The sequence below is a fragment of the Empidonax traillii genome, unplaced genomic scaffold (assembly GCF_003031625.1).
Source record: "Empidonax traillii isolate 1590-97213 ecotype Southwest subspecies unplaced genomic scaffold, ASM303162v1 scaffold262:size680716, whole genome shotgun sequence".
In the NCBI taxonomy this organism is placed as follows: domain Eukaryota; kingdom Metazoa; phylum Chordata; class Aves; order Passeriformes; family Tyrannidae; genus Empidonax; species Empidonax traillii.
Window position 1 is genome coordinate 95,397 of NW_020955455.1, and position 24,711 is coordinate 120,107.

Below are 24,711 nucleotides of genomic sequence, written 5' to 3' on the forward strand. Positions count from 1 at the left end.
AGAGTGTCTTCCCTCCAAGGAACAGACTGTTTCTGTACAATGCCATCAGTGAAAGAAGTACAAGGACAACTGCCCAGTTCCCAAGTCTGACTCAGCCTCCAACTTCTACCCAGTTTAAGCAAACTGAAGGTCTTGAGCACATCACCTTTCTCTGCCTCAGTTTCTAACACTGATTGGAACAAAATATGTGACCGACCACAAAATATTCTGAAACTCAACATCTGTATTGCTATAAGTTTTTAAAACCACTGAAACATGCTAGAAATTAAGATTTTTCAGGCCCAATTTGCTTGTGTGTTACCAGCATCACCTACTTTGTTTCCCTTCTCGGGGGGATATTCATACAGCAACAAAGACGGCTCCCTTCCCATGAGAAGTTACCTTGGCAAGAAAGAGCCCTGACAGCAGAAATATGTGAGACTAGAGGAATTTTACATCATTGTCCAGATCTCTCTGAGAATTGTCCAGGGTAGAAAAAAAAAGGAGGAAGAGGGCACTCACAATATCAGGCTCTAAGACCACATATCAAGGTACTTGTGGAGATCAGAGTCAGCAAGGAGGGACAATTTCCAGTGGTGCCTCCTCAGTAACTTAGAGACTGCAGAAAAAGTGGCCTTCATGTTTGAAAGCTGAAGTTCTGTCCATTCAAATACCTTTTCTTCCCCCTCATCATGACCTGGAATATGCTTCAATCAACACAACAATATCAGGGCTAGCATTTCCAAACCAGGAGTTGTCCTTTGGCACTGTAGACATGAAGTGCCTATCTATTTCCCGTTGTTGTTTTCTGGAGGACACTCAAGTAGACTCAACTGTCTACCTTCTTTAGAAAAACAAAACAAAACAAACTTCAAACCAAGCTCAATTAAAAAAGCAGAACATGTTCCCTATAACAGAGTGATCTTACACAGTAGTCGCAGGAGTAATCCAAGAAATACAAATCCTGCCACACTTGACCAAGACTTGTTTTTCTTTGTATACTTTCACTTTTCTAAACCAAAAAATATCCAAAGGATTAAGCTGCCACCAAAGAACAAAACAGGCACCATTATGACACCTTTAAAATGAAATGATGAACAACTCTAAGTAAAATGTGCAACCCTAACTCTTGACTACCCCATGGTATATAATTTGCCCTCTTTGGAGAAAAGCCTGGCTAGCTGAACACACAGCACCATGAACTGCCGCAGCTTAAACAACCAGCCCACAAGGGAAGTACCATTATGAAACACTGGAAGATGATGTGTTTGTGAAGCACCTGTATCAGTGCTCAGTGCAAATTACACTTCTGGGACAGGAGCACATCTGGGAGAGAGCTCTTCGCTTGCCAGGCTTTCCAGCCGGATGGGAGGGAACTGCATTCTTTGCAGGATTTCCATGCAGGTCTCCTTGCCAACTGGAAATTAGGCCTGAGGCTCACTGCTTGAAATTACTGAAGAAGATACTGAGTACGAAGACAAGAGGGACTGCAAAGACAAGGTACAGGCTCTGGGCTGTCAGCAAGAACCGCAGTGGTACCTGTGATCTCCACAGAGACAGGAAAGCAGAGCATGTCCCAACCTTGTCTTTCCCCTCAGCTTCAGCCAACTCCCTGTTTGTCACCAAAGCAGTGAGGTCCAGGCACACTTTGCTTCACTGGAGTCAGGGGAAAGGCATTCATCCCAGCAGAGGAGAGAGGCATCAGTAACAAGCTGAGAGTCTGGTGCCTGCCAAAGGGAGGAGCACCTGGAGACCTGCACTTTAGCTGGGTATTGAGTAAGACCACCACCCTCGGATGCACATGCTTCACAGCTGGACCTGAAGGGCACTGGACCTGTTCTCACCTCCCAGTCCCACGTGAAGTTCACGGGAGCCTGGAAGCAGAAGGTAGCAGGGGATTTGGGGAACGCCCGAGCCTCTCCTACAGTATATGTGGCACAATGTGGGCTGACACCGAGCTATCCTCCTACATGGAAAGCTTCACACTTGCATTAGTTAAGTCCAAGATGCACTCTTTAATCTTGTAGAAAAAAAATTAGTTTATTTATTCCATTGGCTTATTAGAGCAGGTGGCCAACCAGAACAGCAAAAACGGGAAAAATTTCCAGAACCTGGCATAAAAAAAGGGTCCTGGGTTTTTGGGCAGTTTAGGAAAAGCTCATGAGCTACCCCAACAGCATAGTCAGAAACCATGGCTCATCTGGAAAACAGATAAGATTTAGTTCATTTTGAATAACCAGCCCCCGTTTCCCCTCAGCACCTCTGCAGCCCTCAATGTAACCTCACCCTGCTACAGCCACGCTGCAGAACAGCCTTTGCAAACTCCAGCTGCGCAAAAGCTGATACCTGGGACGCGCAGTGAAGAAACAAAAGATCAGTTTTTGCTCCTGGCACTGCTGAAAACCACCATTCAAATACAAATGCACTTTTTAGAACTCCTGCACTTTGGACATGATGGGCAATACCCTGGGGGAATCTGTGCCTGGGCTCCAGTGAGTACAGCTTAAAATAACCATATCACTCTACGTAAAAACAGTGTCATTAGACTTGTACTTTTAAAAAATAAGATCAATCCAGGCCAGGGCCAGGCTCTGCAGATAAAGTAGTAGCTTATCTCTTATAAATACTTTTAATATTTTTTAATTACAAGTAGTCCTCACTCCAGGTAATGTAACTGACACGAAGTACCTGCACACACACAGCCCCCAGACTTTCACAGAAAGCCCAGGAGCAACCACTCTATAAGAAAGGAATCCTACCTCACAGCAAAGTAGGGGAGGGGGCACATGGCCAAGACAGCCTAAATGGGGGGGAAAGAGTCATTTGGAGTAATTACAATAAAAAAGGACTTCAAAACCCCTTCATATAAAGGATCAAGGAGGTTAAAGCAAAAAACTGGTTCAAAAAGATGTACAAAACTGTTGGAGACCAACAGAAAACTCTGCCAAAAAATAACTTGCGCTTAAATCAGGGATCAATGGCATCACACAATTTTGTTGTTAAAAAAAGGAAAAGAAAAGTGGAAATCTGTGTAAAGATCAGCATTTATGAAGAGTTATCATTAGCTCCAGAGACCAGCATAATTCCCATGAAGTCCTGATGGAAGGGGGCCTCCTGCCACAAAGAGTTTCGTTCCAGACGAGTCGTAGCAGTGGGTGTAAACAGCATTTGGGAAGTAATTTATATCAGAAAAATAATTCCTCCAGGTTTCATCATGGTTCTGTTAAAGGAAAGTTTAGATCATTATTGTTGCCAAACAAACCCAATACCCTGTTTCACAAAAGCAGAAAGTATCTTTCAGAGCCTAAAATGAGGTATTTCCTCTGAATGTTCCTGAAGCTTCATATAGATCAACTAAAAGATATCAGAGTTGTCCTGAAGCCTTTTCTGAGGACATTTAGGCCAAGCACTGTAAGAGGGAGGTGAAGGGTAGGGACATCAAAATGATATAAAAGGTAATGGAGCTAAGTTAAGCAAAGCCATTAACTGCTTTATGATAACATATAGGAAACTGAACTCAAGTGCCTGCCACAGCATTACCTCAGGAAGCCACAGTTTCTAAAACTGCACACAAATTTAATCTCTCTTGCTCTGAGTACCGCATTAGATTAGCACAGCTTTAAAGGAAGACTATTTCTGTTTGAGGTTCTGAAAATTAGGAGTTAGATTACATTTGAAAATATAAAAACATTAAATCTAGTTCACCTATGAATCAGTGTGTAAGAACAGAAGTTAGTATGCCTCACACTCAGGCATTTAACCTTCAGCACCCCTTCCTAAAGCTTATGTAGAAAGTAATTCTGCAGCACTTCTTGCTTTTCATTCTTAGTTATTGGTTACATGATCCCTGTTTGACTGGGGCACGTTTCACACCACAGCTCTCGTTACCACAAGAAGAACAGGCTCAAGCCCCACAGTATTCCTATGTAAAGGGTCTACTACAGTTACAACCTACTCACCAGCCAGCCTTTCCCAGTTGTCAACTTCAAAATTTCACCTCCTCCTAATTTTTGCTTCGATCCATAGCAGGCACGGGGGGGCTTTTCATCCAGGAACCTCTGGGCTCTGATATCGTAGAACAACAGGGAACCTTGCCCCGTTCCCACGGTGATGATGTGCTCGTAGAAGCTCACCGACCGGATACCTGTCAAACAGAGAAGGGACAGACAGAGCAGTAAGGGAGAGGGATGCTTTGGCTCTGCAGGGCTGTTGTTTCATGTCTAACACTACCTTCCAGTGTTCTCCACAACTGCTACGGAGCAGCGCAGACAGATCCCACTGATACTGCTGAAACAGCAGCTTTGATGACACACACTAATGCCCTGCTCCTCTGAGGCCACTGGCCGCACCAGGGGGACACAGTAAGAACCTTCACCTTCAACAGGCCGCAGCTCTGCCAGATAAGCCATTTAGGGTCAAGAGCATCTTTGTTCTGTATGTAGGAATCTGCAATTTCCAAAGTGTCCTCTCATCTCTATTATTGTGCAAAAAGGTTTGTTCTGTGCAAGGACTCTACTCCAAACAACTCTTCAGTGCAGATTAAACTCCACCAGATCTGCGCTTCTCCTTCCTGCACAACGTAATGCCAGGTTAAAAACCCAAGGGCTTTTTAAGCCTCTTTGAAGTACCACTGAATTACAGCCTAAAGAAGCATCTAAACAGGAGGGGAAAAGAGTGAGTTCTGCCAGCTACATCCACATGCCAAATGTCACTGTACCGAGTGGGACTGAACTTGTAACATCCTGGAATACATCAAGCAGTGCATGGGACAGACGACACCTGGGAGCTGCAGGTACAGCCAGGGAGTTCCCCCTTCCCCTCTGTAGAGAATCCTAACTAAAAACATCCTTCCACGGGCACCAGCACCCATGACACACACTTAGAACAGGTAAGGCCACACTGCCCTGCTCCAGGTATGAGGTAAAGTCTTGGCTGCAGGTTTAATAAGTGGGAAACTACTGTGCAAGTCACCCCTGCTGAAGGAGATTTACCAGATTCATGTCAGAATCTCCACTTTAACTCAGAGAATTACAAATGCACCTGAGCAAGCTGCAGACTTCCTCCCCCCACCCCTAGTACATGAGCCTGGCTCTGGCAAACACACTTCAAGCCCTCCACAGTCAGCAAGAGCAGTCACTTAGATAAAAGGAGAAAGGCACAAGAGTGGACTTCCTCTTGTTTTTGCTTTAGAAGTGCTCTTGACAAGCAAAACCAGAAGAACATTTACTTCACAGAAACAGGTGATGGAGTATGAAGGCAGATGGCATATACTTTTCAGTGGAATTTGTTAATAAAAAGCTGTAAAATGAAGAATACCTGTGGATATTTCTCTAACCAAAAAACTTAAGTGATGTACCCACTGCTAATAGGATATTTAGAACAGGCTTTCAAAAACAGCTCTTCAAATTGGCTCCTACGGGGCTGAAGAACCCCAGATTAACAATTCCTATCGAACTAAAAGCACAACCTGTGCCTAGAGCTGATCACGGTAAACTCTCCTACATTCTCAGCACTCTACCACCTGTGGACCTGGGCTATTTAGGTGAGCAAATCCAGCCCCACTTTTAAGTGGTAGATCTCAGAAGGAAATGCAGATGCAGTGGCATGTCCTACACAGGCAGCAGACACAGAGTCATAGAATTATAGAATCAGATGGGTTGGAAAGGACCTCTGAGATCATCAAGTCCAACCCCTGATCCACTACCACCACAGCAACTAGACTATGGCACAAAGTGCCTCATCCAGTCTCTTCCTCAACACTTCCAGGGATGGAAAATCCACCACCTCCCTGGGCAGCCCGTTCCAATGCCTGATTACTCTCTCTGTAAAGAATTTCCTCCTAATATCTAACCTAAACCTTGCCTGGCAGAGCTTGTCTTTACTGACGGCTGCCTGGGAAAAGAGATCAATCCCTGCCTGGCTACAGTCTCCTTTCAGGAAGTTGTAGAGAGTGAAGAGGTCTCCCCTGAGCCTTCTCCAGGCTAAACAACCCCAGCTCCCTCAGCTGCATTAGCACTGTTGACTGCAGGACACAAAGTCAAGAGCACAGGACACTGCTCTGCCACATGAGCAGAGAGCAGCTGCTTTTGTGGATCAAGACCTACAGTCCAGGTCTGCACTTCCCTGCACAGCTCTAAGAAAAGCAACACTTACAAGATGCACTAAAAAGCATTCACTGCCTCCTCAGGTAAAGCAGACAGGGTTCAACAGGGAGAATCAGCTCCAGTTCCAGTCTTGCTAAGCCACAACCTTTCTCTGACCTGCTTTTGTGTACAACAGCAGTGAACCGAATGAACTTACCACATTCACCAGGTGCTCTTGGAAACTTAAAGCACATTCAGGTACTACTTCAAATCACTTGAAGTCAGATTTTATTCCACAAATCAATAGAGACCCTGCTCTCCAGAGGTGCTGCACCATTCCAAGCCCCAGGGAGATCGACAGATAGATGAAACACTCAGTACCTTGGGAATGATTGTTATTTACGTGCCTCCACCACCAAGCCAAATAAAAAGATCCAGCTACTGTGCAGCACAGAAAACAGCACTGAACAAAGGCCTCCTCCAGACATGAACCAGAGATGCCCTGGAGATACTCTCTACACACAAATTATCCCCCCAGCAGGGATGGTCACATACTCAAGCCAGAATCTTTCAGCCACCACTGGCAGCAGGTCAGGACAAGGAGCGTTGCTGGTAAGATGTGTGAGGTGATCTTTCCTGACGTGACAGATACTTCTCCCGCATGTGAAAGAAGCAGACCCTGACACCGGTCTAGACAACACTGTTCTCTAACTACATATGTAAAATTTTCCTAAATCCTTGCCTACGTATATCCTCTTCTGGTAACTTGCCCAAGGAAGAGGTGGATGTCCAAAGCCAAGCTATGTAAGGACTGCAACTTATTAGTCTGGGATTAATATGGCACAGTGCCTTCTCATGCCTGATAATAAAGGGTATGGTACAAAGTTTATGGAACCATGGATCCTGCAAGCCCTCAGGTGAAAGGTTCAATTGCACACAATGCCTTCATGTGAGAAAAAGAAACAGCACTCAAATTACATTGAAAACCAGGAGTTTCACTCATGTCTGTAAAATTACAAAGCAAGGATTCCCTCACAGCACAGACTCCCAATACGATAGCACAGAGCAGACAACATGCCTTCTTTTCTAACTCCCAGAGAAAAATGCAAGAACAGTATAAAGAGTGGCAAAAAGACTAGATTTGGTCCTAGATGAATTAAAATAGAATAAGACACAGTAAAAAATATGCTGAAGTAAAATGCACACTTTTAAAAGTCCAGTAACATTCAAATGGGTTATAATTTAGTTGATAATAAAGGCACTGATATTGCCCCTTCCTTAGATTTCAGAGCTGCTGTCACATCTGGTGTTGGTTGCTTGTGGAACACTGTTGCGAAAGCAAAGCCTACATATATACACTATTAGTTATTTAGCCTGCCACAGGAAAAACCCTTCCTGTTAATTAAAATCTTGACTTACTGCAGTCTTAACAGCTACTTCTGCAAGAAAATCATTGGAAGCACCTCTTGACAGGTTTCTTACCACTGCCTCGTTCTTTGGAACAGACGGATTTAACATTGTGGGAAGGCTGCCTCGGGTCCAGAAACGAGACATGTGCCTGTGATCCTACTGCATACACTGACCACTCCTGGCCATAAGCCAAACACACGTTCTCCCTGCAGTATGGCAACTTTGTGGAAAGTAACTGGAAAGAGAAAACATAAAAATCAATCCGTTACAACAGTAGGATGTCAATAGAACAATACTGTAAGCTACGTTCAAGGAAGCTGCAGTGAAAAAAAACTCAAAATGCAGCTGAAAAATAAGTTGACTGCAAAAATATAACCTGACCCAGAGGACAAAAAAAAACAACCTGAAAGCAGTGGGGTGCCTTATCTGAACAAACAGAAGAGTACCTTTGATAGTGTGAGCTCCGCTTTCCAAAGATGAAAATACCCATCCAGGGACACTGCTCCCAGCTCCTATTAAAAGGAGAAAGAAAAAAAAAAAAAAAAAAGAGTTAGTTTCTGTATTACAGATGTCCTTACAAACTCACTCTCAACTATGCAAGTTGCACACTCTGGACTGAACTCATCCACAATCCTGTACAGGCTTTATCAAGACACATTTTCATTTTATAGTGTTCTTTATAGAATACAATACAGTACAAAGATGCCAGGCAGAATAACAATTAATAAAAGCGTAAATAAGAAACAACAACTTTCAAAACCGTAAATGTTGTTAGAAAATTAAATAATGTGTTATTAGACAGCACAAGCTAGAGGTGACATCTCTCTTCAGCAGGTCCCACATTGATTCTAACCCTGAAGAACTAGAGGCACTATAGTGAAAAAGCTTCACGAAATCTCCATCCCAGAGTAGTAAGTAACTAAAGTAGCTACTGTGAAAAATACAGCCTACAAGGAACACTGTGCTTCTGAGAGCACACCCACCTTCGCTTCAGACCTTCTCTGTTCTTTGAGGGCAGGGAAAACAAAAGCGGGGAGGATGAACTGCTACTCCCACTAGTAATAACGGGAGATTAGCATGGGGGAGGTTAGCGTTTAGCGTTTGCCAAACACCAACAAAATCACACCAAAGCGAGCACTGGTGCCTGCCCTGTGAGTCAGGCACCTCACCTGCCCAGCAATCCAGAAAGGACTCAAACATCAAAACAGGAACTGCTAAGAGTTAGCTGGTCTTCACAAAGGGGGAAGGAAAGCAGCAAGAGCACTCAAGAATTGAGGATTCAAGCTGCAAGAGATGTTTTGGCACTTTATTTGCGTCTTGCAAATACTCCTTGTCTCCCCTGCTTAGGAGGCCTGCAGGCATCCTAATCAAACCCACAGGAAAATTGTGCCTTCTGAAAACATCTTTTTTTTCTCCTAGATTCCTCCATTCACTTGGGACAGAAGCAAACATAGCAGGTGAAGACAAGAATGCAAAAGGATCAGAGAAAAAAAATATTAGCTTGCTTCTCCAGTACATTCAATTTAGATTACTTTTTTTTTTTTCTAATACATAAGGACAGTTTTGGGACTTCTCAACTGTCTTACTTATCTTACTGACCTTGTTCTTATTGTTGAAGGCCAATGCTCGGACTTTGCAGTTGTCAGGATTGGTGTTCTCCTTGGGGATGTCCTTCAGAGCACTGTGTGTTATGTGGGCATAGACAGGAACTTGGGAGAGGTTATGCCTGGCATCACTTTTGGACAACACATCCTCCGTGACTTCCCAGAGACCCATCGAACCATCCCGGGAACCTAATCGAATAGTCCATAAATAAACAGTCCATTTCACGTACACGTAACTCCCCTCTTTAAAAAGGAAGAAACAGTAGGGTCTGAAAGAAAGGATACTACTAATTTAATCTAACTGAACACACTGTTGGTGCCCATGTATTAATTAACAAAGATGTGATTTTACTGAGCTCCAAAGCTCGTAACGTTTGAACTCATTATCAGCTGTTTGTCTTTCCAAGCCAATGGAATCACCTCATCTGTTTCCAAGCTAAATCAGGATGCATCAGAAACCACCACCCTGTACAAGAATCACCATTAGAGATTCACACATGGAATGACTTGACTCAGAAGTGACTGAATAGCCTTTGGGTTCAGCCTGAGCCTGGTGCACCAAGGCCAAGATCGACAACCTGTTAAACCAATGCAAAAACCCCTCCAAAACTCAGTTGGGTTTATGCCTATTTGGGTTCAGTTGATTTCTATCAGAATGCTTATGGACAAGCACACACTCATTCTTGAACTGAACAGAAACAGCTATTTCAGAGCACAATTTGTACCCCTTTGAATGAAATCTATTTTAAAAATTATTTTGCTAAAATGGGCCACTCGTTTAAAGAATGTAACATAGGACCTGAGGTTCAACAAGAAAGAACTCATTTTACTTTTTTTACTGAATGTGATGACATTACTCCAAAATATGAATCACTAACAGCAGCAATATCGGATGAAGAAAGCTGAATGTCCCTGGTTCACAGATCAACACAGTCCTAATCCAAGGCCTTATACCCATCCCTTCTGGTGTTTAGGCAACTCACTTCCATCTGAGTCAGCTCTGACAGATTTGACAGGTACCTCAATTTCTTTTCTATGTGAAAAATATATGCCTCCTTCTGTCAAAGGGAATTCATAATGAAGATGCCAGAAAAGACTAAGTATTTACACCAGACTCTTAAATTAACTGGCTTTGCTACATCACAGAGAAAAAGCTGCAAAGACAGTTAAGCAGAACACCTTGTTACAATATGGATTGTCCAGCACAGGAGAAGCGGTTTTGCTTCCTCATGGATGGATTCAGGCATTTGCTGCTATCACCTACTAGAGACAAACACAAAAGGAGCATCCTAATGGCACCTGCGTAGCAGCAGGCAGCACGCGACACAACATCCTGCCACTCCACTCTATGCCACTGGTTTTAATGCCACCTAATCTTCTTCGTCATGGACGCTGAATACTCAGCAGTAGAATTTCTGAAGGTCTAGAGGTGCTGTAGGATGAAGCTCTCCCTGTTAAAAGCCCTGTCAGTCTCCCCTGGCAGGGGAAAAGGCCCATGTATGTTGTTCAACTGGTTAGCCCTGAAGCCAAGCAGAGTATCATTTGCTTCCCTAAAATCATGACATCCTGGGGATTATTCATCTCATCCAAAGCTCTTGCCATGGAAATCTTTTTGCCCAGCCAGCACAGTTAAGTGGACTTGTATTTCTCTTTTAGCTATGGCTGCTTAGTCAAGAATTTGACTTATGGACTAGACTTATGGACTACTGAAACAGACTGCTAAAGGTTTTACAGAGTCCTGCCCTGTTCTTGTTGAAGTTAAAACAAGCACAAGGAATAATAAGCCCCCAGTCCTCTTTCAACAGTTTTGACTGCAGCAAGAAAGGCGTTGTCCAATCTCTTAACCAGACGGGTGTGATCTGCCACGGGGTCAAAGGACTCTTTTCTTCCTGTGACATTTAACTTGCCTCAAGAAAGTAACAAAAAATTTGCATTTAGTTTTTTAAATCAGATAAAATTATTTCCTATACCCTTGATGTCTGGAGTTCAAGTATTTCTACTCTGTATTTTCAGATACAGATGGAATCGAAATCTACAAGATTAAAACCATGTCAGAAGTTCACTGTCTTTTTTATCTCTTAATTAGGGTTGTCTGCGAGCTCTGAAGAGATCAGTTTAGCAATCAGTCTTGCTTAATTACTTTCAACAAGTTTTCCCTGGTGTCTCAGATCTGGAGACTGGAAGCTACGTCCTGCCTGCTGCAAGGACCACACATGCAATTTTGCTGAACTCTGAAGTTCATAATGTTTGAGAACACACAGAACACAGCAGCCTTTTACTCACACATCCACCTCTCACCTTTGGAACACATTGGGAGCTGTGCATTCCACTGGATCCCTATCTTTCCTTCCCTTGGATATCTGTAATCATCTTCAAGCTTACTAGCTGATAGTGCGGGATTTTTAAATGTAGATATTTGGGGTAGAGACTTGAAAGGATCAACTTTCATGTTAAACTCAAAAATCAAGTTCCAGGATTGACTTTTTGATTTTGGAAAACAAAAACTTCTGCTGAACAACACTAACAGTTCAAGGGCTTGACTTTTATGTAAGACTGTTATGATTTTCTGTCACCTGCAGCTTGACAACTCTGCGTGCAGAACACAACTACACCCTGTCAGCACAGGAAGGCACTGCTAAATTAGTGCAATGGCCTGTTAGTATTGCTGCCCTTTTCTAACTAATATTTTATGGAGTTACACTGATTATCCAATTAGTTACTAAACAGTCAGTAACTGAGTTTTCCTATTACGTGAACATATACATATATACACACACACAACTGTACTGATAGCTTGAAAAAAGAGAGTTTAATTAGTCTGTCACAGGACTTCGGGAAACTGATATTGCTCTGCAGTATTCCAACTTATTCCAAGTTATCAGTTATCAACTGATAACTAAAACTCCTCTTGAAAAGATTCCTCTTATGTGAAACCCTTTCCTGTAACTTGTTGTGTTTAAAGATCCCCTCATGGCAACACCTACTAGAAACACAGGAATATTCTCTCTGATCCTAAGAAAAATCAAATCTAGATGAAGTGTTTAAACACCCTCGGTAGTTCTAAGTGGCTTTAAATGCCCTGACAGAGGTGCTTTCTGAAGACTCATAAAATGTTGTAATTCAGCATAAAATTCTGGAGAGGAGGAAAGCTTAAAACAAAAAGTGAAAGGCAAAACCCCCACCGACCAACCAGAAAAACAGGAATAAAAATTTGACTTTACCAGAAACAGCCATAGTATCACTGATCCACGCAATTGAAAATATCCAGTCCTTATGTCCATCCTAAAAGAAGAAAGACAGATTTTTCTGTGCCATAATACTCTAGAGTAGTCTCAAAGCAGACAAGTGTTCTCCACCTGGATTTTTAGTTCAAACTCAGAAAGACAGACTTGCACTAAAAAAAAGGTTCCAGTATCAAGCTGGAGCAGTTTAAGTACCTAGCAGTAACTTTGACTTATTGGGGTTTGAAGTGTATAATTAATAGAGAGCAACCAGGTGTTGGAAAAAGAGGCCTCTGACCAAGGACAAACTGATCCCAGTTCTAAGGACTCTGATTTTCCATTTCAAAAGCAGCATTCTTTACTTCTGCAAATGCACATCCTAATATAAAAGTAACCAAAATCTTGTGTTTATGATACATGATCTACAGACTAATGTTTCAAGAATCTCTTCTTTAGGAAGTGAAAAACGTGTGTGTGGAAAAAAAAAAGACCACAAGGCTCTAGTTCTGTCTGAAAAGATAAAAAGTCATGCAAATGAAGAGCAAGTCACGCAAATCTTCAGAGTCAGGCCTTGCTGCAGCTGGTTATCTGCTGCTGCAGAACTCTGACCCAACCTCTGCTGCTGTGGCTAACGCCCCTATGAAGTCCTGAATAAAAAGGAGAAATGAGAGAGAAGCACTCACAGGACACCACTCTACTAATTTCAAGTTTTTTTAAAAGACTGGCTGTTTCAAAAAAAGGCCTCAGGACATTTCAGAAATAAAACCAGTACGAGAGCCTACCAAACTGCCACAAGCCACTGAGTCAGAACTAACCTTCAAAGTCAAGTTTCACCTCTGGAATACATCTGTAAGCTGCACTGGATAAGGGGAAAATCTGAACAACTTGCATCACCTTTTAAATTTCCCAGAAGAGCTTTTTCACTGTAACTAGCTTGAGAGGTCATCACCACAATTGGACTTTAGCATTTAGGACCTTTTACATTTTCAGAGCTTAAAGGTGATCTGAAATAGACCCGAATGAGGGTGAGGAAGGAATCTGACTCAGAATCCTGAGAATCCACCCACATGTTTATGTACTCACTCAGATACTGTGTCAAAAATGACAACTCAATGTGGAACATTTTCAGGCTTTCAGCAATTTACTCTCCATTACAACACTCCCAAATCTTAACCTTGCTCCGGCCTTACCCACTTCAAAGTGGTGGTTCCTGTAAGTGACAGAATAAACCTTCCCCAGGTACTCCCACTTACATCTCCCACACAGACAGGATCGAGTGTAGGCAGGCGATAAATTGCAAGACTGTTGGGGTTGTCTCCACCTGTGGCCAGGAGGGTCCTCGAGGGGTTGAGCTCGATGGCATGAATGCCACATCCCTGCTGGTTCACCATGCCCGGTTCACGATCCTTCAGAATAGGAATCTTGGTAATTTGACCAGTCTGGACATCGACTACAAATAACTGGGGAAAAAAACCAAACAGACAAGTTAAGTCGGCGTGGAACAGATAAGAAAAACAAGATGGTCAAATATCCTCCCTATTTTGAACTGATATTCTTTTCTAGTTGAAATATACAAATACTTCCATTATGGCTGAAAAATGCACAAATTCCTTCTCAAACCCAGTAAACTAACAATGGCAGTGGGTTTTATTTCAATCACCCCATTTGATTTTCACAGCAATGAAAGGGAGAAAAGAGAAATCTGTCATATGAGGCTTCCTATTTAACAAAACCCTTGAATATAAATTTTTTCCCTGTTGAGTATGACAAAACAGTATTTTTTTCAGGTTCCCTGTGCCACAGTGAGAAAGAGACCCACCCCAAAAGAGCCAGTAAGCCCCACAGGGCTCAGAACAAGTCTCTTGCCTCCCAGAGAAGACATAGTGAAATTTTGGCTTTGGCAGACCGACAGTTTATAAATCTGTGCATTTGGAGTTTATTTTCTGACAATACACAGGAAATGGTAACTAAATACAGCACTGCCAGCACAAACACCTGAAAAAAACATACCTAGCTACATAACTCATCCTGCAAAAGGTCTACTAATTGGAGTAGATGTCACTGTCCTTGTCAGAAAACTCTGTTATGAAGCCTTACAACTCTTCCAACAGACATTGTAGCCAGAGCTATGACAGTTCAAACATATACAACCACGGGGTTGTAGTTTAAGCCAGAATAAAGGTTTACATCCACTGCCAAAGTGCACTTTCATTTGGGAGGTTCTTGGGCTGGGTCGTTTCACAGATGGTGTTCAGAGGGCAGCTGCACCAACAGTCAAACATGTCCCACAGAGGACACAAAGACTGTGAGGGAACACAAGTGAAGCAAGGAAATGGAGGACCTGAAGCTGACTTGGCAGAAAGGAAAATGATGTAGAATCATAGCCTAGGATTATAATTAAATTTCACATCACCTTAAGTCTGTTCCTTCTATAACCAAAGAACATTGTCCCCGAGCCTCTGGAAGTGAACCGGAGACAACAATAATAACAAAAAAATCTCAATACAGTTTAAAAGATAAACATCTCCAGGAAATGTTCTGCAATTGCCAGACATTTCTAGAAGGACAGAATAAAAATCTAGGGGTTCTCAGAGATAAGTTATACATAACAAGCTGCTTTTGGTGAACTCTTACAGACTGCAGATCTGTTCTTTAACAGAATGATAAGGGAAAAAATCACCCAAATAATTTAGAATCATATTTATTACTTGATGTACTGAACTAGTAGAATATTAATGTCAAATAAAAGCCTGATAAAGTATGGTACGTTGAACACATTCCACAGAGAAAGCTGAAATCTGTTAATTGCTATTTGTGTGTTGTGTCTAGAATTGTGCATCACCTTCAACTCACAGTGATTTTCTGCTGTCAGCAGCAGCCTAGAACAGACTGATCCTACAAGGACTGCATTTTCATGGTTACTTCTTTACTCTGCATGCAGGAGTGGGGTATGACAGCGGCTGAGATGCAGCTGAGTTGGAGGGAGGCACTCCTCGCTTTTCCCAAGCCTTACAATGCAGTTCACAGCCTGAAGACACCTGGTGAAAGGTCTGAGCAGTAACTGCTCCCCGCCTTGGTAAGGAACTCTGGGTAGTTTAAAAACAACCACCACCTCCCTAGAATAAAACAAGCAAGCACTGTCTGTTTGTACTGAGACTCTTGCATCACATGGGGCAGGACAGGAAACCAGAAGCTTGCACTTGAAAGTTGTACCACTGTCTAGAAATCTTCCCTGTAAAGCCAGCACAATAAGCCAAGAGAAGCCAAACAGTTGTTAGACACTTCTAAAGTCATAAAGGGAGAAACGCTAAGAAACAAGAGAGGCACCCAGATAAGAGTGCAGAAATGAATACCATTTGAAGAGATTTAAAAACTCTAAAGTAAATAAAATACAAAATATTTGCTACTCTTGAAATAAGTACATCTGCAAACAACTCCAAAGCAGCCTGGACACGAAGTCTTGACAATGTCCTGATAACCTACAGTAATTTTCTGTGTTATCTCAAGCAGGAATAAGAATTTTTTTCACTGCTACTCATACAGAAATGAAAAACCAGCCCGCAAAGTTTTTTCTGCATCTAATAAACCCCCATCAACCTCCAAACACTGAACTGTGCATATTTGTCTCTTGATTTCAAGCTTTGCACAAAATTCAGTTCCTCCTGCTAATGAAACATATTGCATGTCAGCCACTAGTGTGCCAAGTAAATTGACATCCAGGATTTCCCAAATCTGGATTGCTTTGGCCATCTGCCAGAAGTCCAAGGGCCACACCTCATCTGTGAGAAACATCAGACTCACTACAGTGTTCTCTGCGTGACAACCTTGTTCTAACAAGGAAACAGGCTGGATGACGCGGCAGAGAGAAATCCATCTTCCCTCTCTGGGTTTTTTAAAGCAGTTTAGACACACAGCTTGCAACAGTGCCATCGCTCCAGGATCAAGGCAGACAGGCGTGGCCAGGCACTGCAGCTGTCAGAGCCATGCATCTTCACGATTTGGCCCTACTTTGCACACCCCTTGAGATTAACAGCTCCGTGCTTACTTTTCTTTTGGCTTGCAGAAGCGGCAAGAAGTCATTTTGGCAAATGGCTCGCCTACAATTACTACGTGGCTTTCCTCTTCTCAACCTGCTTATTAACAAGTTAATCACGAAACTGCCCCACTCCACTGACTAAGGAATGTCATTAATCAGCTTGCCAAAAGTAAAGACGGTGGCAGGGAACAGAGAACTGGGGACCAGAGCCTGAACTGCAAAATCCATCCGTCTCTTACACGCAAAACTGAGAGCAGAATGGTTTGACAGGTTTGTCCATTCTTACATTTTTTGACGTGCCTTTCGGGAACAATAATTTAGAGGGGAAAAAAAACATCCAGAAAGCTAACAATTCATTAAAAATAAATTCCCTTCCTGTGTATCTTCAACTGAAAGCACTAACTTCAAACAGCAAGATGAAAAAAAAAAGAGGCCTATGAAATGCCATTTCAAGGCAGCACACAGACGCTCTCTTGTCTTCTGCTACTGCCCCTGCTCAAAGGACAGCAGATAAACAGGCAGCCCTATCCTATCTTTTAGTTGATTCTACAAATTAATTGGAACAAAAATAAGGGGTGCCACCCTGTTTTTATTATTACACAGAATCACAGGATATGATGAGTTGGAAGGGATCCACAAGGATCATGGAGTCCAATCCCTGCCCCTGAACAGGGCATCCTAAGAATCCCACCTGAGATCTTCTTGAACTCCATCAGCCTTGGTGCTGTGACTGCTGCCCTGAGAAGCCTGTTCCAGTGACCAGCCATCCTCTGGGTGAAGAACTTTTTTCTAATATCCAACCTAAACCTCCCCTGACACAACTCCAGGCCATTCCCACAGGTCCTATTGCTGGTTACCAGTGATACAGAGAGGAGATCACTGCAATGAGGTCTCCGCTCAGTCTCCTCTTCTACAGGCTGAACAGAACAAGTGCCCTCAGCCACTCCTCATAGGGCTTCTCCTCAAGGCCCTTCACCACCTTCATTGCCCTCCTTGGACACTCTCCAAGAGCTTGTTATTTTTCCCATATTGCAGTGCCCCAAACTGCCACAATATTCCAGGTGAGGCTGCAGAGCAGAGCAGGACAATCCCCTCCCTCGCCTGGCTGGTGATGCTGGGCCTGGTGCCCTCAGGACAGGGTTGGCCCTCCTGGCTGCCAGGGCACTGCTGCCTCATGGCCAGCTGGCCACTGACCAGGACCCCCGGGTCCCTTTCCACGGCACTGCTTTCAAGCATCTCATTCCCCAGTCTGTATGAACAATCGGGGTTGCCTCACCCCAGGTGCAGAATCTGGCACTTTCCCTTGTTGAACAGGAGCGGGATGAATGGACATTTACAAGGCACAAGGAATATTCATAAAAGAGACTTGCTCATTTTTCCTCCAAGAAGTGCTCTTCACACCCTGCTCTCAGAAGTCAGGGGCACATTCTTGTCATTCATACTAATGTCATTCACACATTTGAAAGAAACCCAAGATAAGCACACTGCTCTGCTAAAAATAGTCACTAAGAGGGACTCAGTCACAGCAAAGTTTCACAACTGGCTTAAGCCAATCTTCGAAAATCCAAGTGCCTCCTCCTCACCCACTCAAACAGTCTGATCACCCCTTTGACAGCAGCTAGTGCTCAGGTAGCTGCAGGGTCAGCTGGATCATATCTGTGCCTCTGGTGAAACTAACCCTACAGGAGAACCTGTCTGCTCACACAGCAGCAAGCTGACCCAGCTGACTCCCCTGATACAGGTACATCAGTGCCAGCCAGAACGAGAAGGTGGGAATATCCAGTGCTGCAACAGGACAACTCTGGACCAGCTGAAGCTGCTCACAAAAAGATCTCACCCTCAGCCCAGTTGGAAAATTAGCATTTGTCCTCTATCAAATAAATTTTTTGCTAACAAAACAACAAAACCAAGACAATGCTTATTTTGTCATTGCATTGATGCTAAAGCTGGTCACACCTGAGTAGCACTGATACGTTTTTCCCATTTCTCAGCCTTGACTCTTATTCAGACTGCAAACATTTCTCCTTTCTGTTCATAAAACGCTTGGCATCAGGTTCCTCTGGTTTGCGGCAATACAGACTTTCTAATACACGCCAAGCCCCAAAGAAACACAGACTCTTTAAAGACTAAACTATCAAACTGGTATCATATGTCTGCTTGCTGGTGAAGATCAAAATACAGAACCATAGGAGGGTTTGAGTTGTGAGGGATCTCTAAAGGTCATCTTGACCAAGCACTCAGCAGTGAGCAGGGACATCTTCACCTAGAGCAGGTTGCTCAGAGAGCCATCCAACCTGGCCCCGAATGTTTCCATGGATAGGGTATCCAGCAGCACTGTGGACAACCCACTCTATTGTGCCACCAGCCTCATGGTAAAGAATGCCTTCCTCGTATCTAGTGTGAATCTGCCTTCTTTTAGCTGAAAGTCATTACCTCTTGTCCTGCTGCTACAGGCTCGGTTCAATTTGTCTGTCCACATCCTTTTTACAAGCTCCCTTTAAGTACTGGAAGGTGCAATAAGGTAAGGTCTCCCTAGAGCCTTCTTCAGGCTGAACAACCCCAATAGTCTTTCAGCCTCTACCCATAAGAGAGCTGCTCCATCCCTCTGATCATCTCTGTGCCCTCCTCTGGACTCATTCCAACAGGCCCATGTCCTTCCTGTGCTGGGACCCCAGAGCTGGAGGCAGCAAAAAGGTATCAGCCAGCATTCAGAAACCAACCCCTGTACCCCTTGGAAATGCCACCTGGGCATTCAGTAAGATAAACACAAACACATCTATCAGGCCTGCCTGAAATAAGAAAAAAAACCCCATGAACTGAATTTCAGGCACTAATAAGCTCCACAATTGGGAAAAAAATTATATCCTGAATGCATATACATAACTAAGGGAACAAAAGAAGCTACAAAATGATTACTAAAACTGCTTTTCAGACTTTATATACTTTATTCTTTGTAATTTCCTGAAATAGTAAGGAGGAAAAAAAAAACCACAGGCCTCTTGTGTTCAGTGTTTTTGTTTGCCATAAGCTTGTCTTCTACCTAAGTCTCAGACTTTTTCTGTTCAAGAAGCTTGAACAGAAGATGCAGTTTACAGTCAGTATCTTCTTCTGAGACTTCATGGCATCAGCCTTTGGTAATTCAGATGCCTATCAGGACACCTCTCCTAAGTTCATGTGTTCCTTCATTTGAATTTGGAAAACACTGAGAAGCCCGCGCATGGAAGGTCTAAGAGATTTTTGCATTCAGGAATCCTGCCTCAGCAAAGTCCAAGTGATTGCATATAGGTCCCATAACTCTAAATCTATCAGAAAAAGGATGTACTTTTAAGAAACTCAAATATTTGATTTACAGCTGCTCAACTGTGAGCAATCCAGGATCCAGTGGAGAAGAATAAAGATATTTCATATACACAATCATACCCTAGGAGGGTTTTTAAGGATAAAAAGTTACCCAACATCACTAAACAAATTGTAATCTTCATTAAAAATGTGCAATTGATGGAGAGCTACATATTCTTATCAGTCTTTATAGTGACTAGCTCTGCCAGGTGACTAAACCCAATCCTCCTCCTTTACAACAGGAGTGTATTTTTGTTTTGTTATTAAGAATAGTGAATCCTTCTGGCACTGCACAGCCAGGGGCAATTTATAAATTACATGCTGAAAGCGTTCAGTGCCACAGTCAAGCTCTGATTAAAATAACTGCCACAGTTTATATTTTTCTGTTGCATTAACTTTAATTAAGTGCAACTCCAATGCAGCAAACCACACTGAAGTCAACCACGGTGTTTTTAGATTTACTCCCAACTTCGGCACATGAGAATCAGCAAAGGAATTTTTTCTTTATTAGGTCGCTCGCTCAGGAGATGAGAGAGAGGAATCTCATAATTAGAGTGTGGAGTTTAACGCTCTACTTGCTCAAATGTGGACACAAGGCAAACAAAGTACAACTATTACAGTGCTCATAACTCACACACCACCTTTCACAAAGCTGCAGTGACTTCTTTTTGCTCGGTGACAGACGAGGTCTGTCTGCAACGTTAAGTCTGGCTGTGGAAGCACACACTTGGTTGCAGCACGTGCAGAGGGAACAACAATACTGCTGAATCCCTCTCCAGCTCCACGATTGTTTGGTCCTAAACAATTTTCTGCAAGGTTGCGTTAACAACCCACTTGTCCATTTATCTTCACCGAAGCTGCGCTGGAGCTGCAAAAGCTACAGAACACAGTGAAATCACTGCAGCTCCATAAAACAGGCAGTCATCTTGCTAGAGTAAGCAAGATTTTTGGGAGCTTGCGTTTCAGCAGGAGTTTGTCTCCTGTAAGCTGCTCCGCGACCAGTGCTGGCTGCTGACTGGCTGAGGAGATGGAACACACGTGGAGAAAGTAGGCAGAGAGGTTCTATTTTGGGCTCATTGCTGTTAAAAGGTTGCTTTGTTTTTACAGTTAGGCCTTGCTTCTTAAGAGCTACTGCACGAGAGCCTCCTGCTGTGTAACTGTGAACATCTGAAATGGAAAAAAACCAGCCCACTGCCCCTTGCTGGTCAGAGCACTGAGTGTGGCTCTGGCACAAAAAAGGGAAATCGAGGCAAAGAACCAACCACAGCCACACTTTGAGGTTTAAGAGCTGCTTGATCTGTGCATTCCTTGCACAGCCTGGTTCATTTCTGTAGCACTAAACAACATGCAAAGGACCAGTTTCGGCTTTTGCAGTAATTAAACTGGAACTTCACACATGAATTTGCCTGGGTTACCAACTGAGGTGGAGAGAATCTCACCTAAGAAGTATCATCTCCTCTATTTATTAATCCACCTGGACACCGTTTTAATATTCCCCTAAAATGTTTCAAAGCATCACTTCAAGAGCCTGAGGAGCTTTCAGTTTTTGCAGAACTTCATATTTTTGCAGAACTATCTATATATAGATAGATAAAGAAGAAAAGCTATTTGAACACTGCAGTTTTAGAGTGAAGAATTACCAAGTCAATGAGCAAAAGGTAAGTCTGAAAATCTCAAATTCTTTTTTTAATGTTTAGAACATTGCTGGCTACTCTTTCAAATATCTGGAGTTCAAGTTTTATAACAACTTCTAAAAGTCATCAGCACAGAACTGTACGTAAAACAAAACTGTGTAAGACTAAGTATAAATGAAAAAAAGGACTTTTAGCAGCCAGTTTTGCCAGGCACTGACAGCCATCATTTAGAAACGCTAATGCCCATCCATGAACTTCCCACCTGCAGGACACGAGAAAAGATCCAACCCCACTGCTCCTCTCCATCCAGCAAAGGGACTTAAGTGGCTCTGCAGAGATCAGACAGGTGCTGTGTGCAGTGACTGCCACACTTTGAGACGACAACAGCTCGTCCCTGAGCACTGCCTTCACTCACAGTTAACTCTGCACAATTCTGACCCTGCTCCAAAGCACTTCCTGAAGTTTTCCTTGGCAGTCCACACACTTGGACTACACTAAGCACCATATGGGGAGGTGGAGCAATTGTCAGAGGGAAAAGCAATCCACGGGAGGCGGCACTCACCGTGTTGCATTTCGTCCCGCACACCACTTGCCGGTGGTTCAGCCACTGGGAGGCAAACACTTTATTGAGGGTTCCCAGGTGGAATTCTCTCTCCTTCAGGAGGCTGGGGAGCTGCTGGGCTGCGTATCCGTGCAACAGGCGGTGGTAGCTGGACTCATTCTGCATCCGGAGCTCCCTCCCTTTCAGGTAGTACACCAGGGACCTCTTCACCGGGGGGAGCCTCTTCCTTTTGTGCACCGAGTGATCCCACACATACTGCGGAAAATAAAGATGGAAACTGGATAAAGCGACTGGAACAAACTTTAGGCACCGCCCTCCGAAATTCAACGATATTCCCGGCGGAAAACCTGCAGCCTTCCAAACCACCCACGGAACACCCTGCGCGGAGATGAGCCCCGGAATGCCGAAAGGGCCCTTAGTAGCGTGGAATTAAACATATAAACATTTGCTAAGGGAGCAGTAACGCTGCGATGGCACCAACGACAGCCCGCGGCCGTTCGGCACGCTCGGCACCGTTCGGGAGCCGTTTGCTCGTGGAAACGGGAAGGGCGCCCGGAACGGGAGAGGGGCGGGTTTAGAAGTCGGATCCCGGGAGGTTCGGGGGTCCCACCCCGGGGGTGACACCAACCGCGGGGCCCAGTGGCCTCCTCCGGCCGGGCCAGAGCTGCCCGGGCACCATCGCTCCGTCGGGCCGGGGCACCGCGAACGGCCGAGCCCAACGGGGCCCCGCGAGCCCGGCGGGGAGCGAGGGGGTTACCCCGGGACGGGGGCTGTGCTGCCCGCCTTAAATCAGGGCCCGGGGCTGCTCCTCCCCCGGTGACAGCGGGAGCCGGGGCTGCCCCTCTCAGGTGACACCGGGGGTGACACTGGGACCCGAGGCTGCCCCTCCCCGGGACCCCGGCCCACCTGGGACATCTCCCCAAGTGACACTGGGACCAGGGCCGCCACCCTTCATCACCCCTTGCCCCCTCCCGGCACCCTCCCCAAGTGACACCCACCCCCGCACCAGGACACCACCGCCCCTGGACAGGGTCGCCCCTCCTCCCTCCCTCTCTCTCTCACTCCCTCTTTCCCTCCCCCGCCGGGGACCGGGCCTTATCCCCCTTCACCCCGCCGGGAACAAGCGCTTCTCCCGCCCCGCCCGCCCCCCCTCCCTCCTCACCTGCTCCCCCTGGAGCCCCCCAGGCCCCGCGGCGGCAGGCGCCGCCGCTTTCCGCTTCCTGCTAACTGTTTTCCGAGCCATAGCAGAAGGACGATGCTGCGGCAGCGGCTGCGGGCGAGGAGCGGCCCCACATGGAGCGGATCGGGGCGGTTCGGGGCATAGGGAGCGGGACCGGCCGGGCTCTGTCCCTCAGGCCCCGCCGCCCGCGCCGCACGGCATTTTACGGCACACCGAGGTTTTTTTGGCTCCTGTTTTTACGACAGTCTCGTCGCGGCTTTGCGGCGGCGGCGGCGGCCCTGCCACGCCCGCAGCGCCGTTGCCCGGCAACCCCCTGCTGCCGGGCTGGCCACGCCCGCTCGCCGTTGCCATGGCAGCGTCGCCAGCTCGCAGAGGGGTGGCGCCCCCTGGCGGCGGGGCGGGCTCAGCGCGGGGGTGGGTGGGATTCCCTCTGGGAAAGGGGGGAGGTTTCCCAAAACCTCAGAAAAGCGTCCCGTAACGGGGAGAGGGTCACCGAATCACAGAACGAAATAGGATGGAAAAGACCTCTGAGATCACTGAGTCCAACCTGTGACCAATCTGCCACCATGGCAACTAGACCACGGCACCGAATGCCATGTCCAGCCTTTCCTTAAACATCTCCAGGGACAGTAGCTCCACCGCCTCCCTGGGCAGCCCATTCCAGTATCTAATCAGCCTTTCTGTGAGAAAACTTCTCCTCATGTCCAACCCTCCACTGAGCCATCCACTGGATCGGGGGGCGGTTCGACTGACTTGTTCAGGGTCACTCACAAACACAAAGATCTGCTTGAGGGTCTCCACATCCGTGGGGTCTGTCGGGACCCCACGGAAGATCCAGGGACACACACATGCCAACAGCATAAGAGAGACCCCCTCCCAGGTCTCCACAGCCAAGTGTGACACCCCCTGTACTCCACTGCAGGAGGACTCCACCGCTGGGGGACTCACACCAACAGTTTATAGAATAACACTCTTTATTAATATAATAGAAAATTGGGACAGATTAAGGTTCAAAAATTGCTGGTGATGGAAAAACATGTCCAAAGCATTCTACAGACAAGTTCTGATCATTAAAAAAGCTGGCTTGAGACAATCAATCACCTCACACAGAGTCTGTTCCTTACTCAGCAGCCCCTACGGGGGAGAAGGTAGGTTCAGCCTGTCAACTGATTCCAGAAGTTAGGATGGAGTCTTCCCTAACTTCTCCCCATTTTTAATTTACTTTTATGCTATTTTCCCGTTCAGGTGGAGCTTGAGTGACTGCAGTTACACATCCTGTTCAGTGGGTGACATATGTTACACCTCAGGAACCTTCGGGACGGAGGTGAGCGTCAGTATCATATCTGTGATCTCCCCACAATTGCTGGTTCAGCAGCAAGGCATCTTCTGTTTTTCTCCGTTGACTGACAGCTGCTGTGTGGCTTTCCAGCTACAAAGTGCCACTGAGTGTCTCTGCTCTGCTCTGCTCTCCCTTTAGTCCCCTTCAGCATGGATTGTGTGTGGGAAGCTGAGCGTGCTGACCGCATTCCATCCAGGGTGCAGCAACTCCATTTCACCCTGTCATTTCCATGCTGTCACAAATTCTCTTAAAATGTGAACATAACTTCCCAGTTTTCTCTAGTTTTGCGCACAGTCATTTTCCCACACCATTCCATCTGGGAAA

General features: G+C 45.1%; 1 protein-coding gene across 3 annotated transcripts; it reads right to left on the reverse strand.

Annotated features, from left to right (window-relative positions):
• Positions 1-2,002: 2,002 nt before the first annotated feature.
• Positions 2,003-23,293, reverse strand: DCAF12 (DDB1 and CUL4 associated factor 12). 3 transcript variants are annotated; one of them, XM_027889386.1, is made up of 9 exons: positions 23,031-23,293; positions 21,869-22,123; positions 13,551-13,757; positions 12,298-12,358; positions 9,072-9,265; positions 7,919-7,984; positions 7,545-7,707; positions 3,939-4,123; positions 2,003-3,199 (listed from the first exon to the last, which is right to left on the reverse strand). In XM_027889386.1, exons 1-9 carry the CDS (start codon positions 23,109-23,111, stop codon positions 3,041-3,043), a joined length of 1,371 nt encoding a protein of 456 aa, XP_027745187.1. In that variant the 5' UTR covers positions 23,112-23,293; the 3' UTR covers positions 2,003-3,040. The 3 variants fall into 3 exon arrangements, with proteins under 3 accessions (XP_027745187.1, XP_027745188.1, XP_027745186.1); XM_027889387.1 differs by lacking the exon at positions 23,031-23,293 and adding an exon at positions 22,497-22,593; XM_027889385.1 differs by lacking the exon at positions 23,031-23,293 and adding an exon at positions 22,216-22,363.
• Between the last annotated feature and the right edge of the window lie 1,418 nt (positions 23,294-24,711).

Bases quoted from the DNA above. Each gene is read 5' to 3' on its own strand.
- DCAF12 (XM_027889385.1), bottom strand. From the start codon at position 22,305: ATGTTTAATTCCACGCTACTAAGGGCCCTTTCGGCATTCCGGGGCTCA. The intron at 12,359-13,550 runs GTAAGTGGGAGT...TTCTTCTTTTAG, and splicing joins ATCCTGTCTGTGTGGGAGAT to GATGGACATAAGGACTGGAT. The intron at 7,985-9,071 runs GTCAGTAAGATA...TCCTTTTAATAG, and splicing joins CCTTCAACAATAAGAACAAG to GAGCTGGGAGCAGTGTCCCT.